The sequence below is a fragment of the Salmo trutta genome, chromosome 4, assembly GCF_901001165.1.
Source record: "Salmo trutta chromosome 4, fSalTru1.1, whole genome shotgun sequence".
NCBI lineage: Eukaryota > Metazoa > Chordata > Actinopteri > Salmoniformes > Salmonidae > Salmo > Salmo trutta.
Genome location: NC_042960.1, coordinates 68,139,529 through 68,154,428, shown reverse-complemented (window position 1 = coordinate 68,154,428; position 14,900 = coordinate 68,139,529). Strand labels below are relative to the sequence as shown.

The following is a 14,900-nucleotide window of genomic DNA, read 5'->3' as shown; positions in this document are numbered from 1 at the left end:
AACTAGCCCTGTGATGCCGGGCTATATACTCAGAATATTGCAAAATGTGCTTTCACCGAAAAGCTATTTTAAAATCGGACATGGCGATTGCATAAAGAAGTTCTGTATCTATAATTCTTAAAATAATTGTTATGTTTTTTGTGAACGTTTATCGTGAGTAATTTAGTAAATTCACCGGAAGTTTTCGGTGGGAATGCTAGTTCTGAACGTCACATGCTAATGTAAAAAAGCTGTTTTTTTATATAAATATGAACTTGATTGAACAGAACATGCATGTATTGTATAACATAATGTCCTAGGGTTGTCATCTGATGAAGATCATCAAAGGTTAGTGCTGCATTTAGCTGTGGTTTTGTTTTTTGTGACATTATATGCTAGCTTGAAAAATGGGTGTCTGATTATTTCTGGCTGGGTACTCTGCTGACATAATCTAATGTTTTGCTTTCGTTGTAAAGCCTTTTTGAAATCGGACAGTGTGGTTAGATTAACGAGAGTCTTGTCTTTAAAATGCTGTGAAATAGTCATATGTTTGAGAAATTGAAGTAATAGCATTTCTAAGGTTTTTGAATATCGCGCCACGGGATTCCACTGGCTGTTGAGTAGAGTGGGACGCAAGCGTCCCACCTTTCCCATAGAAGTTAAACAAAGGTAAAATACTGTCTATGCTGCTCGCAGCTCAGGAGGTACCTCGACTCCCTCATAGCCTTCACTATGGGGTGGCAGGTAGCCTAGTGGTTAAAACCAATAACCGAAAAATTGCTAGATCAAATCCCTGAGCTGACAAGGTAAAAATCTATTGTTCTGCCCCTGAACAAGGCAGTTAACCCACTGTTCCTAGGCTGTCATTATAAATAAGAATTTGTTCTTAACTGACTTGCCTAGATAAATAAAGGTTAAATAAAAAAATGACCATTTAGAATTGATGGATGCCTACAGGAATATAGGAGGTCTGTTTTCGGCCCCACTCGTTTGTCAACGGCTGCTTGCTAGCCTCCGAAGATCCCCGGAAGTCCCGACGCTTGCATTTCCGAGAGGATCCGAAGTCACCCGAGTCCCCTCGGGAATCATTGGTAACGGGCGACTCGTTTTCTACTGTGCCTATGCAACAGAGAAGAGCTAGATTCTCACCTCAAGAACGATTACTCAGGCATAACTCCAACAGTTGCCTGTATTGTGGTGCTACAGGGCATTACAAATCCACCTGTCCAGTAAAAGACCAGACTCATCAGTTAGGTACGAGTACTATGGTGGGCCATACTGGGAGTTTTCTCCCTTCCAAAGCTAACTAAAAAGCAGCATTCCCCAAGAGAGGATGGCTTTCACTTCAGCAGTGATAAATTCATGAACTTCTTTGACGGAAAGATCATGATCATTAGAAAGCAAATTACGGACTCCTCTTTAAATCTGCGTATTTCTCCAAAGCTCAGTTTGGAGAGTCTGCACAACACTGCCAGGACCTAGGATCAAGGGAGAAATAATAAACGTCTCCCTATCTTTAAGTCTTTATTGAAGACTCATCTCTTCAGTAGGTCCTATGATTGAGTGTAGTCTGGCCCAGGGGTGTGAAGGTGAACGGAAAGGCACAGGAGCGACGAACCGTTAAATAAACAAAAATAAATAAGGCATATTCCTGAAACTATCAACTTGACTTTGAATGCTTTTGACAACATATCTTTGGTTTCCGTGGAAACTAGTATGAGATGTTCAGGTGCTGAGATTGGAACAATTGTGTTGTAACAGGAGGAGGCAGCCAGTAGAGGGAGCGCAGACAAGGAGCAGAGGGGAAGTTTAAGAAATGGCTTTGTGCCCAGGACAAGAGTCGACCCAGTCACAAGGCACCCGGCTGCCCACGAGGTAACATAATGGTCTTCACCTTGTTTAGGATGTCATTTTATTTATTTATTTATTTTATTTAACCTTTATTTAACTAGGCAAGTCATATTCACCTTGTTGTTCAAAATTCAAAAGGCACTCGGACATCTGAGCTATCTTTGTTGCAGGTGCCTGGTAACAGTTGAATAACTGCTCTTGCTAGTATCACTGCTCTTTATGAAGCTAACTTTGAGGCCAATAAGTAAAGAGCAGTGATACTAGCCAGAGCAGTGACACTAGCCAGAGCAGTGACACTAGCCAGAGCAGTGACACTAGCCAGAGCAGTGACACTAGCCAGAGCAGTGTGCACGTTTCTTCTTTTTCTCTCATTCACCTTGTTTAAAATGGCAATTATGAGGGAAAATAAGTCAAGGTCAGAATACAGTGTATCTGTAGGCACACCTCCATTTCTGCCATCTCCGCCCATGTTTCTTACATCAGCTGATATATCAAAGTGCTGTACACAAACCCAGTCTAAAACCCCAAACAGCAAGCAATGCAGGTGTAGAAGCACGGTGGGAAAAACTCCCTAGAAAGGCCAAAACATAGGAAGAAACCTAGAGAGGAGGATGTGTTTGTATTGAATAACAGGATGTGTGTGTGTGTATTCAATAACAGGATGTGTGTGTGTGTATTCCATAACAGCATGTGTGTGTGTGTGTGTGTGTATTGAATAACAGGATGTGTGTGTGTATTCAATAACAGGAAGTGTGTGTTCAATAACAGGATGTGTGTGTATTTGTTACGTTCCCCAGTTTCTGTGTTGTAGTTTGTGTATATGTGAGTGTGTTTCAGGTAATGGCTTCCTGAAGTTCTCCAAGCAGCTGATTGGTCTTCCCCATTGCTTATTGGAGAGCTGACCCCGCCCCCTCGTCAGGACGCAGCTGTCTCCAATTACCAACCCCACCTAAAGCTATAGTATAAGCCAGTGTTCTGTTGCTCAGAAGGGGAGATGATTGCTGAGAGATATTTGCTGAGAGAGGAGGTTGATGGCAGAGGGATATATATATGTTGGTTGTTACTCAGAAAGAGATTTGGTATGTACTCTGTTAGTTGTTGCTGAGGTAGCTGATTGGATAAGTCTGTTGTGTGTCAATAGGACACAGTGTTTGGATTATTGGAATTGTTACTTACATTTGTGTTTCTGTTTCATTTGTTCCCAGGGGGGAAGGGGAAGGCACCTAGGGAGTGCTTAGGCAAGAGGCCCGCGGGCATACATATACCCGTAGTAGTTTATTATCTATGCACACTAGGAAAGACCAGGGTGGACCATCCCCTGTATTTTGGTTAGTGCACCAGGTGGTGCTAGTTAGGTAATATTGATATTTACTTTCTTTGCTTTGGTTCCGTCCAGCCCTTTTCCCCAAACTTACCGTGTGAAGGAATAAATTCCCTGTAAACGGTATTCTCTGCCTTTTTGTCATCCTTACTCACACCTACAGTCCCATACCTCTTTCACACCACGGAGAGTTGAGTTGTAGCAGGGTGTTTCGTTCCCTCTTTCTAGAGGCGTGCGTAACAGTATTGAATAACAGGATGTGTGTGTGTGGTGAATAACAGGATGTGTGTGTGTGTGGTGAATAACAGGATGTGTGTGTGTGTGTGGTGAATAACAGGATGTGTGTGTGTGTGGTGAATAACAGGATGTGTGTGTGGTGAATAACAGGATGTGTGTGTGTGTGTGGTGAATAACAGGATGTGTGTGTGTGTGGTGAATAACAGGATGTGTGTGTGTGTGGTGAATAACAGGATGTGTGTGTGTGTGTGGTGAATAACTGGATGTGTGTGTGTGGTGAATAACAGGATGTGTGTGTGTGGTGAATAACAGGATGTGTGTTCGTTGAATAACAAGAGATATGGTGTCAGTGGGTGAAAGATAAACATTCCTCAGGCTACAGTGTTTAATGTGGAACCATCATGTAACCACACAGACACTGAGGAAGAAGATGGTGGCCAGACATAGAGCACAGCACCTTTCACATTCATTGTTCTGTGTCCAGCTTTGCCATGTGCCTCTGTGGGCTGAGATGACAACGGACCAGTGTGTGGTTAGAGAGAGGGAGAAGAGGGGGTCTCTGACTTCTAGAACAGTAGACTCTTCATCACTCCACTTAACATCTCCCTGAGAAGTCATTGTATTGATTGAGGTCAAATGGATTCATTTCAGAGTAAATTAAATAAGCCCTCATTAACAAGATGTCTAAAAACAACAAGATAACTAATGTAAATTATACTGGGTCTGTAAAATGTATATACAGTGCATTCAGAAAGTATTCAGACCCCTTGACTTTTTCCACATTTTGCTACATTACAGCCTTATTCTAAAATGTATTAAATTGTTATTTTCCCTCATCAATCTACACAGAATACCCTTAATGACAAAGCAAAAACTGAAATATCACATTTACATAAGTATTCAGACCCTTTACTCAGTACTTTGTTGAAGCGCCTTTGGCAGCGATTACAGCCTCGAGTCTTCTTGGGTATGACGCTACAAGCTTGGCACACCTGTATTTGGAGAGTTTCTCCCATTCTTCTCTGCAGATCCTGTCTAGCTCTGTCAGGTTAGATGGGGAGCGTTGCTGCACAGCTATGTTCAGGTCTCTCCAGATATTTTCGATCGGGTGGTTTCATTAGAACAACGAATTTTGTTTCTCACGGTCTGAGAGTGTTTTAGGTATCTTTTGGAAAACTCCAAGAGGGCTGTCATCTGCCTTTTACTGAGGAGTGGCTTCCATCTGGCCACTCTACCATAAAGGCCTGATTGGTGGAGTGCTGCAGAGATGGTTGTCCTTCCGGAAGGTTCTCCCATCTCCACAGAGGATCTCTGGACCTCTGTCAGAGTGACCATCGAGTTGTTGGTCACTTCCCTGACCAAGGCCCTTCTCCCTCAATTGCTCAGTTTGGCCGGGCGGTCAGCTCTAGGAAGAGTCTTGGTGGTTCCAAACTTTTTCCATTTAAGAATGATGGAGGCCACTGTGTTGTTGGGAACCTTCACTGATACTGACATTTTTTCCCCAGATCTGTGCTTCGACACAATCCTGTCTCGGAGCTCTACGGACAATTCCTTCGACCTCATGGCTTGGTTTTCACTCTGATATGCACTGTCAACCGTGGGACCTTATATAGACAGGTGTGTGTCTTTCCAAATCATGTCCAATCAATTGAATTTACCACAGATGGCCTCCAATCAAGTTGTAGAAACATCTTAAGGATGTGGAAATAGGATGCACCTGAGCAAAATGTTTCATACATTTGCAAGAATGTCTAAAAACCTGTTTTTGTTTTGTCATTATGGGGTATTGGGTGTATATTGATGAGGGAAAAAAATATTGAATCCATTTTAGAATACGGCTGTAATGTAACAAAATGTGGAAAAAGTCAAGGGGTCTGAATACTTTCTGAATGTGCTGTATATTGCATTGTTTCCTATTGGATTAACTTGTTGTTAAAACGACTACATTGAAAAGATATCACTATGTCGTTTTGGTGACTAAACCAATGTTCTCATTACATTTCACAATCATAATTTGAATCAATGGTTGTGTGGTGAGAGGTGTTTACAATCCAAATGAATCAATGAGAGGTTTTGAATTGAAGACTGGCTGCGTTACAAGTATGACCAGTTTGGAGTTCTGATAATGTACCACATACTTCAAAAAATAGTACCAAACTGATAAAAGAAACTAGGTATAAAACTGAATTTAAAGTCACCATAAAATGTGCAATTAATTGCGTAGCTTAATATGTGAAATGATCACTTCCTCCCATAAGAGTCATCAGTAGTTGATGTCAAAAGGGAAATCCCACCTGGTGATTTAGGAGGGATCTTGGTGTGTTTAACATGTTACTGTGTCTCCATGATCTGATTAATATGGTGTCACCCTGATCTGAGTCACCCTGATCTGATTACTGTGGGGTCACCCTGATCTGATTACTGTGGTGTCTCCCTGATCTGATTACTGTGGTGTCACCCTGATCTGATTACTATGGTGTCTGTATGTCTTTGATTAATTTAGGCATCAAGGCTGAGATGATGTATCCATTTGAAAGGGTGTCCTACTCTTACATATAGATTTATGTTTAGTTAATTTAGCAGACAGTCTTATCACACCATAGTACTATCATACTGCTGATACCAATGTTGTCATTTACCAGACACTCTTCTCACACCATAATACTATCAGACTGCTGATACCAATGCAGGGTGAAAGGTGGCCGCAAGATGTGAACCGCTATAAAAAAGAGTATAGAAAAGTATTTAGTGTTTAGAAAATACAAAATACAATGTAGTGTAGTTCAGCCCAGTGTGATTCAAAAGACAAAAATACTCTGAAGTAATTCAAATACGTATTTCAAATACATGTAACATGAATACTGACCATCTCTGCCTACTACCCAACACTCTGTTACACTTCCTTATCAATGAAACCACACCCCCTCTACAAATAGAGAATAGTCCAGTAGGAAGCCACTCCCTGTCCTCTGGTGTAGAGTTCCATGAAACAGAAAGTCATCTTCCACACTGCCATTGCTTAACCTACAGGAGAGAGCACCAAAATGGCAGAGAATCAGGAACTGTTCTGTTGCTCCATCTGTCTGGATCTACTGAAGGATCTGGTGACTACTGCCTGTGGACACAGTTACTGTATGGGTTGTATTAAAGAAAGCTGGGATCAGGATGATCTGAAAGGTGTCTACAGCTGTCCACAGTGCAGACAGACCTTTACCCCAAGGCCTGTTCTGAACAGGAGCACTGTGCTGGCTGAGGTGGTGGAGAAACTGAAGAAGACAGGACTCCAGGCTGCTCCCCCTCCTGCTCTGTGCTATGCTGGAGCTGGAGATGTGGCGTGTGATGTCTGCACTGGGACCAGAAAGCAGAAAGCCCTCATGTCCTGTCTGGCATGCCTGGCCTCTTACTGTGAGACTCACCTCCAACCTCACTATGAATTTCCTGCTTTGAAGAAGCACAAGCTGGTCAAAGCCACCGCACAACTACAGGAGAAGATCTGCTCTCATCATGACAAACTGCTGGAGGTTTACTGTCGTACCGATCAGCAGTGTATCTGTCTGCTGTGTACAATGGATGAACATAAAGGCCATAATACAGTGTTAGCTGCAGCAGAGAGGACTGAGAAACAGGTAAGACCAGAACAACTTGTTGGTGACTGTCTGATAAACAAAGAATTAAAGATACAATAGGAACTAAGGCTGTTTGAATATGAGATCATTCAAATGAAATGGATCCACAAATATGAACAGAAACCTTGAGTATATAGATATGTTAACCCAGATTCTCCAAATGTATCACCATTTTCTAAAGTCAAACACTATTATCATTCTGAATGGCCTTTTATGAGTCCAAAGTTCAGTCTCAACCCCTTGATACATGTAGGCCTACCATAAAACTATAATCATTCACATTGCAACATAATAATATAATATTGTAAAGGGACGTCCTCAGGATTGTAGACCTTCCTCTCTATGGGTCCTATGTCACATTACTATAATATTGATCTACTGGACTAATAAAGCTTGATAGCTCATTGAAGAGTGATTCTCCACAGAGGCAGCTGGGGATGAGTCAGCAGAAGGTCCAGCAGAGATTCCAGGAGAGAGAGAAGGAGCTGAAGGAGCTCCAGCAGGCTGTGGAGTCTTTCAAGGTGAGTATTGTTGTCCAGAGGAGACACACCATTTTACCTGTCTCCTCCAATCAGAGAGAGAGAGAGAAATACAGGGGACCTTCTCCAATCTGATTTAGAAGTCGCAGGTGGGGCTACCTCATCACATAACCATAAGTAACAATGGCTCATTTCCCCTATACATTAACATGGAGCTCTCTCTCAATTCAATTCAAAGATGTTTATTGGCATGGGAAACATGTTTACATTACCAAAGCAAGTGAAATAGATAATAAACAAAAGTGAAATAAACAACCAGAAATGAACAGTAAACATCACACACAAAGGATTCAAAGGAATAGAGACATTTCAAATGTTATAATTCAAGAGCAAACAGAGAGAGCCGTGCGCCAGACTGAGTTCTGGAGGTGAAATGGAAATGAATGATGGAGAGTTAAGTGAGGTAGAAGGTGTGGAGAAGAGCTCAGAACCAGAGCCTGGCATCAATGGACATGATAAAGAAGAATCTGGTGCAGTAGGAGTTACATTGTTGGAGAAAGTGGATCCAAACCTTTTGACAGATCCATTTGTGGTTTCAGGGTGGGTGGGAAAGGAGTTGGGTGCCATTGAATCAGTGAAGGTAACCTGTAGGGGACTTGTGATATTTGTTTGTGTTTCTTCTGACCAGAGAGAGTGGGCGCTCCGTGTCACGCAACTTATGTCAAGATCTGTTTCTTGCTTTGCTATCAGGAACAGGACACCATTGAAATGTGTGATTTCTTTGAAAGGATTTTCAGGTACAAAGTTTATGGTCATGCTGCAGCAGTTTGTAGGAGGGAGATTCCAAGATGTGGGAAGTGTGCAGGAGGTCATGGGATAGAGGATTGTGCAGTTTCAGTAGATAAAGTTGTGTCAACTGTAGGGGTGCCCATGTTGCTGGGGATCAGAAGTGTCTGGTGAGAGAGAGGCAGGTTGAGGTGACTAGAGTCAGAGTAGTGCAGAAGGTGTCGTATGCTGAGGCAGTAAAGAAAGTAGAGGAGGATGGGTCAAGGGTGATGGATCCTGAGAGGATCCCTGTGAGTAGTAGATCTGTGTCAGCACAGAGGGATTGGCCAACGAGTGATATATGCTTCTGTAAGGTTGGCTTCTTAGAGTTCAAAGCAATGGTTATCAACTGTACCGTAGAAATGGAATGTAAATCACAGACAATAGATGTTGTGGTGGCAGCTGCAGAGAAGTATTTGGTCATATGAGATTTGACTTCAGAAGAGTTCCAGGGTGTGTTGAGTGGTGGTGTCCCGTCCTCCCAGGTCGTTGGCATGGTGCAGGAGCAGATAGGGTCAAAGTAGTGGAATGGGGTAGTGGGTTTTTAATGAGTGTAGGGTTAGTTGGCATGGTGCAGGAGCAGATCGGGTCAAAGTAGTGGAATGGGGTAGTGGGTTTTTAATGAGTGTAGGGTTAGTTGGCATGGTGCAGGAGCAGATAGGGTCAAAGTAGTGGAATGGGGTAGTGGGTTTTTAATGACTGTAGGGTTAGTTGGAAGGGTGTTTTATTATTCATATTACAAAGTAAAATAGATTTATATTATTGTCCAGTCGGGGGCAGTAATACAACATATTGGATGCCAACCGCCGTTAAACTCCAAAGAAGAAGAAACGTTATATTATGTCTATGTACAGTGTTGTAATGATGTCTCACTCTCATTCCATCACTTTCATGGTAGTTGGTTGTGTGGGTCTCTGGTTGTGAATGGGATGCTGACAGACAATCGTTGATGGATATTTATAGAGCTCTGATCAGGACAACAATTGATTACGGGTGTATAGTTTATGGAACAGCAGCAAAGACTTAAGCTGGACAGAATCCAGTATATAGCTTTAAGGATATGTATTGGTGCGTTTAAATCAACATCTGTATGTGTCTTACTAGTGGAGGCAGGTGAGATGCCTTTGGGTATACGGCGTAATAAATTGTCATTATCTTATTGGGTTGCAAGGCTGTGAGGTTGAGCATCCCACTGCTACTGTTCTAGATGACTGTTGGGAATATACTAGTAGACAAGGCAGTGGTTTTGGTTGGACAGTTGTAGGTATCTATGTTATAATGGAGAAATGAGAGAATGGGTGTAGTAGTGAGATTCTGCTGGGTCCCAGCACATTCAGGTGTGGAAGGGAATGAAATTGTAGACCAGTTATCTAAAAGAGCTTTAAAACAAGATATAATATATATTAATGTTCCACTGGCTAGAGGTGAGGACAAATGTAAGATCAGAGACATTTTGATAGATGTGTGGCAGAAGAGATGGGACTCTGAGCACAAGGGACGGCATTTATATGTCCTCTTAAGGTCGGTGGACCAAGATTCAAAGGTCAGATTAGGAAGGAAGAGGTGGTGTTTACTCGATAGTTTACGTTTACTTGTGAGTCATTTAGCAGACACTCTTATCCAGAGCCACTAGGGTTAAGATCCCGAATCTGCCTAAAAAAGGCTATTTACAGATTTTTCACCTAGTCGGCTCAGGGATTCGAACCAGCCACCTTTCAGTTACTGCCCAACGTTCTTAACCACTAGATTACAAACCACTAAATGTTAAAGACAAAGTCAAATGGTGGTAGATAAATGGTAAGCTGGTTAAATAAAAGACTGCTGTTATAACTTTCAGACTGTCATTGTTTTGTGGAAATAGGGACATGTCTATTTCTCCAATTATCTGTAATAGATGTATATATTTTAATGGTTTGAAGTTCTACACCATTTTAATCAGGATAACCTATTATGTCTAATGATGTAAGTTTGAGCAGCTTAGTTGTGGTATGTCTGTTTATTTCACTAAATATCTCACAATGTGTAAATTTAGAAGTTTTCAGGTCAGACACCATTTTAATCAGGAGAATCTCCTCTTTCTAATGACATAAGGTTGGGCAGCGTCCTCTGCTGTCATCGATCGCTAGACCAGAAATAGTCAGAAGTTGCCCGTTTTTTCCTACTTCCTGGTAATACAGACATAAACACACTTGGCACCATCGAGGTGCGGATGTTTACTTTCTACACCAGTTGTTATTTTCCAGTTTGGTCCTAAGAACAGGTTTTAGTGGTAAAATAAAAAGGTAGACATTTTTTGGTGCCATTTAGGGGAAATGGAAATCTAAGGATCATTCCAGTCAGAAGAGGCTCTGTGAAGGTTTGTTTCAATTCATTTGCTATGGACTCGCTAGTGTTCCAGCTCAGACAACGTTCTTTGGCCGTTTTGACTCGTTCTATTGTCCAGCCTACTAGGACTCAGGGGACAGAGGCTGGGTCTAGCTCTGCTATGGGGCAGGCTACTGGAGGGGGGACCAGGAGGGAGGAGAGTAGAGCAGGACCAAGCGGTGTTCTGTACCTGCCTGTCCAGGAGGGGGGACAAGGCCTGGTGGACCTGGAGAGCAGGGTGGCATCGTTCTGACTCAATGAGGTGCAAAAGCTAATATTTCCCAATGTCTCTCTCTATGTCTCTCTTTCTGTCTCTCTCCTCTGTCTCTCTCTCTGTCTCTCTCTCTCTGTCTCTCTCTCTCTGTCTCTCTCTCTCTGTCTCTCTCTCTCTCTCTCTCTCTCTCTCTCTCTCTCTCTCTTAACAGCGCTCTGCACAGGCAGCAGTGGAGGACAGTGATCAGATCTTTACTGAGCTGATCCGCTCCATTGAGAGAAGGAGCTCTGAGGTGAAGGAGCTGATCAGAGCCCAAGAGAAGGCTCAAGTGAGTCAAGCTGAAGGACTCCTGGAGCAACTGAAGCAGGAGATAGCTGAGCTGAGGAAGAGAAGCACTGAGCTGGAGCAGCTCTCACACACAGAGGATCACATCCATTTCCTCCAGGTAACTAAACTGTCTTGTTACATGTGATATGAAATTAACTTAATGTGAAACTATTCATCTCAATCATTATGTTGTCCTGTCTGTCTCTCTCTCTCTCGCTGTCCCTCTCTCTCGCTGTCCCTCTCTCTCTCTCTCGCTGTCCCTCTCCCTCTCTCTGTCCGTCCCTCTCTCTGTCCGTCCCTCTCCCTCTCTCTGTCCGTCCCTCTCTCTGTCCGTCCCTCTCTCTGTCCGTCCCTCTCTCTGTCCGTCCCTCTCTCTGTCCGTCCCTCTCTCTGTAAGTCCCTCTCTCTGTCCGTCCCTTTCTCTGTCTGTCTCCCTGTCCGTCCCTCTCTCTGTCCGTCCCTCTCTCTGTCCGTCCCTCTCTCTGTCCGTCCCTCTCCCTCTCTCTGTCCGTCCCTCTCCCTCTCTCTGTCCGTCCCTCTCCCTCTCTCTGTCCGTCCCTCTCTCTGTCCGTCCGTACCTCTCTCTGTCCGCCCCTCTCCCTCTCTCTGTCCATCCCTCTCCCTCTCTCTGTCCGTCCCTCTCCCTCTCGCTGTCCGTCCCTCTCTCTGTCCGTCCGTACCTCTCTCTGTCCGCCCCTCTCCCTCTCTCTGTCAGCTCCTCTCCCTCTCTCTGTCCATCCCTCTCCCTCTCGCTGTCCTTCCCTATCCCTCGCGCTGTCCGTCCCACCCTCTCCCTCTGTCCGTCCCTCCCTCTCCCTCTGTCCGTCCCTCCCTCTCCCTCTGTCTGTCCCTCTCCCTCTGTCTGTCCCTCTCCCTTTGTCTGTCCCTCTCCCTTTGTCTGTCCCTCTCACTCTGTCTGTCCCTCTCCCTCTGTCTGTCCCTCTCTCTGTCTGTCTGTCCCTCTCTCTGTCTGTCCCTCTCTCTGTCTGTCCCTCTCCCTCTCTCTGTCTGTCCCTCTCCCTCTCTCTGTCCGTCCCTCTCCCTCTCTCTGTCTGTCCCTCTCTCTGTCCGTCCCTCTCTCTGTCCCTCCCCCTCCATCCCTCTCTCTGTCTGTCCCTCTCCCTCTCTCTGTCTGTCCCTCTCCCTCTCTCTGTCCGTCCCTCTCCCTCTCTCTGTCCGTCCCTCTACCTCTCTCTGTCCATCCCTCTCCCTCTCTCTGTCAGTCCCTCTCCCTCACTCTGTCCGTCCCTCTCCCTCTCTCTGTCCGTCCTTCTCTCTGTCCGTCCCTCTCTCTGTCCGTCCCTCTCCCTCTCTCTGTCCATCCCTCCCCCTCTCTCTGTCCGTCCCTTCCCCTCTCTCTGTCCGTCCCTCCTTCTCTCTCTGTCCGTCCCTCTCCCTCTCTGTGTCCGTCCCTCTCTCTGTCCGTCCCTCTCTCTGTCCGTCCCTCTCTCTGTCCGTCCCTCTCTCTGTCCGTCCCTTTCTCTGTCCGTCTCCCTGTCTGTCCCTCTCTCTGTCCGTCCCTCTCTCTGTCCGTCCCTCTCTCTGTCCCTCCCTCTCCCTCTGTCTGTCCCTCCCCCTCCCTCTCTCTGTCATCCCTCTCCCTCTCTATGTCCGTCCCTCTCCCTCTCTCTGTCCGTCCCTCTCTCTGTCCGTCCCTTTCTCTGTCCGTCTCCCTGTCTGTCCCTCTCTCTGTCCGTCCCTCTCTCTGTCCGTCCCTCTCTCTGTCACTCCCTCTCCCTCTGTCTGTCCCTCCCCCTCCCTCTCTCTGTCATCCCTCTCTCTCTCTCTGTCCGTCCCTCTCCCTCTCTCTGTCCGTCCCTCTCCCTCTCTCTGTCCGTCCCTCTCCCTCTCTCTGTCCGTCCCTCTCCCTCTCTCTGTCCGTCCCTCTCTCTGTCCGTCCCTCTCTCTGTCCCTCCCCCTCCCTCCCTCTCTCTGTCTGTCCCTCTCCCTCTCTCTGTCTGTCCCTCTCCCTCTCTCTGTCCGTCCCTCTCCCTCTCTCTGTCCGTCCCTCTACTTCTCTCTGTCCATCCCTCTCCCTCTCTCTGTCCGTCCCTCTACTTCTCTCTGTCCATCCCTCTCCCTCTCTCTGTCCGTCCCTCTCCCTCACTCTGTCCGTCCCTCTCCCTCTCTTTGTCCGTCCTTCTCTCTGTCCGTCCCTCTCTCTGTCCGTCCCTCTCCCTCTCTCTGTCCATCCCTCCCCCTCTCTCTGTCCGTCCCTTCCCCTCTCTCTGTCCGTCCCTCCCCCTCTCTCTGTCCGTCCCTCCCCCTCTCTGTGTCCGTCCCTCTCTCTGTCCGTCCGTCCCTCTCTCTGTCCGTCCCTCTCTCTGTCCGTCCCTCTCTCTGTCCGTCCCTTTCTCTGTCCGTCTCCCTGTCTGTCCCTCTCTCTGTCCGTCCCTCTCTCTGTCCGTCCCTCTCTCTGTCCCTCCCTCTCCCTCTGTCCGTTCCTCTCCCTCTCTCTGTCCGTCCCTCTCTCTGTCCGTCCCTTTCTCTGTCCGTCTCCCTGTCTGTCCCTCTCTCTGTCCGTCCCTCTCTCTGTCCGTCCCTCTCTCTGTCACTCCCTCTCCCTCTGTCTGTCCCTCCCCCTCCCTCTCTCTGTCATCTCTCTCTCTCTCTCTCTGTCCGTCCCTCTCCCTCTCTCTGTCCGTCCCTCTCCCTCTCTCTGTCCGTCCCTCTCCCTCTCTCTGTCCGTCCCTCTCCCTCTCTCTGTCCGTCCCTCTCTCTGTCCGTCCTTCTCCCTCTCTCTGTCCGTCCCTCTCCCTCTCTCTGTCCGTCCCTCTCCTTCTCTCTGTCCGTCCCTCTCCCTCTCTCTGTCCCTTCCTCTCCCTCTGTCTGGTCGTCCCCCTCCCTCTCTCTCTCTGTCCGTCCCTCTCTCTGTCCGTCCCTCTCCCTCTCTCTGTCCGTCCCTCTCCTCTCTCTGTCCGTCCCTCTCCCTCTCTCTGTCCGTCCCTCTCCCTCTCTCTGTCCGTCCCTCTCCCTCTCCCTCTGTCCGTCCCTCCCTCTCCCTCTGTCCGTCCCTCCCTCTCCCTCTGTGTGTCCCTCCCTCTCCCTCTGTCTGTCCCTCTCCCTCTGTCTGTCCCTCTCCCTCTGTCTGTCCCTCTCCCTTTGTCTGTCCCTCTCACTCTGTCTGTCCCTCTCCCTCTGTCTGTCCCTCTCTCTGTCTGTCCCTCTCTCTGTCTGTCCCTCTCTCTGTCTGTCCCTCTCTCTGTCTGTCCCTCTCTCTGTCTGTCCCTCTCTCTGTCTGTCACTCTCCCTCTCTCTGTCCGTCCCTCTCCCCCTCTGTCTTCTGTCCCTCTCTCTGTCCATCCCTCTCTCTTCCGTTTTTCCCCTTTCTCTGCTGTCCCTCCCCTCCCTCCTCTCTGTTCTGTCCCTCTCCCTCTCTCTGTCCTCCTCCGTCCCTCTTCCCTCTCTCCTGTCCGTCCCTCTCCCTCTCTCTGTCCCGTCCCCTCTCCCTCTCTTCTAGTCCAGTCCCCTTCTCCCTCTCTCTCTCTGTCCGTCCCTCTCCCTCCTCTCTGTCCAGTCCCTGTCTCTCTGTCCCGTCTCCCTCTCTCTGTCCGTCCCTCCCCTCTCTCTGTCCGTCCCTCACCCCTCTCTGTCCGTCCCTCTCCCCTCTTCCTCTGTCCGTCCCTCCCCTCCCGCTCGCCTGTCCCGTCCCTCCCCCCTCTCTCTGTCCGTCCCTC

At 46.9% G+C, this 14,900-nt stretch overlaps 1 protein-coding gene across 1 annotated transcript in view; it reads left to right on the top strand.

Moving 5' to 3' along the window:
- The window catches only part of LOC115191426 (tripartite motif-containing protein 16-like), an 81,198-nt gene that overhangs the window by 37,241 nt on the left and 29,057 nt on the right, over positions 1–14,900 (top strand). The window contains exons 2-3 of the mRNA XM_029749277.1: positions 7,440–7,535; positions 11,108–11,341. Coding sequence (XP_029605137.1) covers positions 7,440–7,535; positions 11,108–11,341 — 330 coding nt within the window. The remainder of the gene's footprint in view (positions 1–7,439; positions 7,536–11,107; positions 11,342–14,900) is intronic.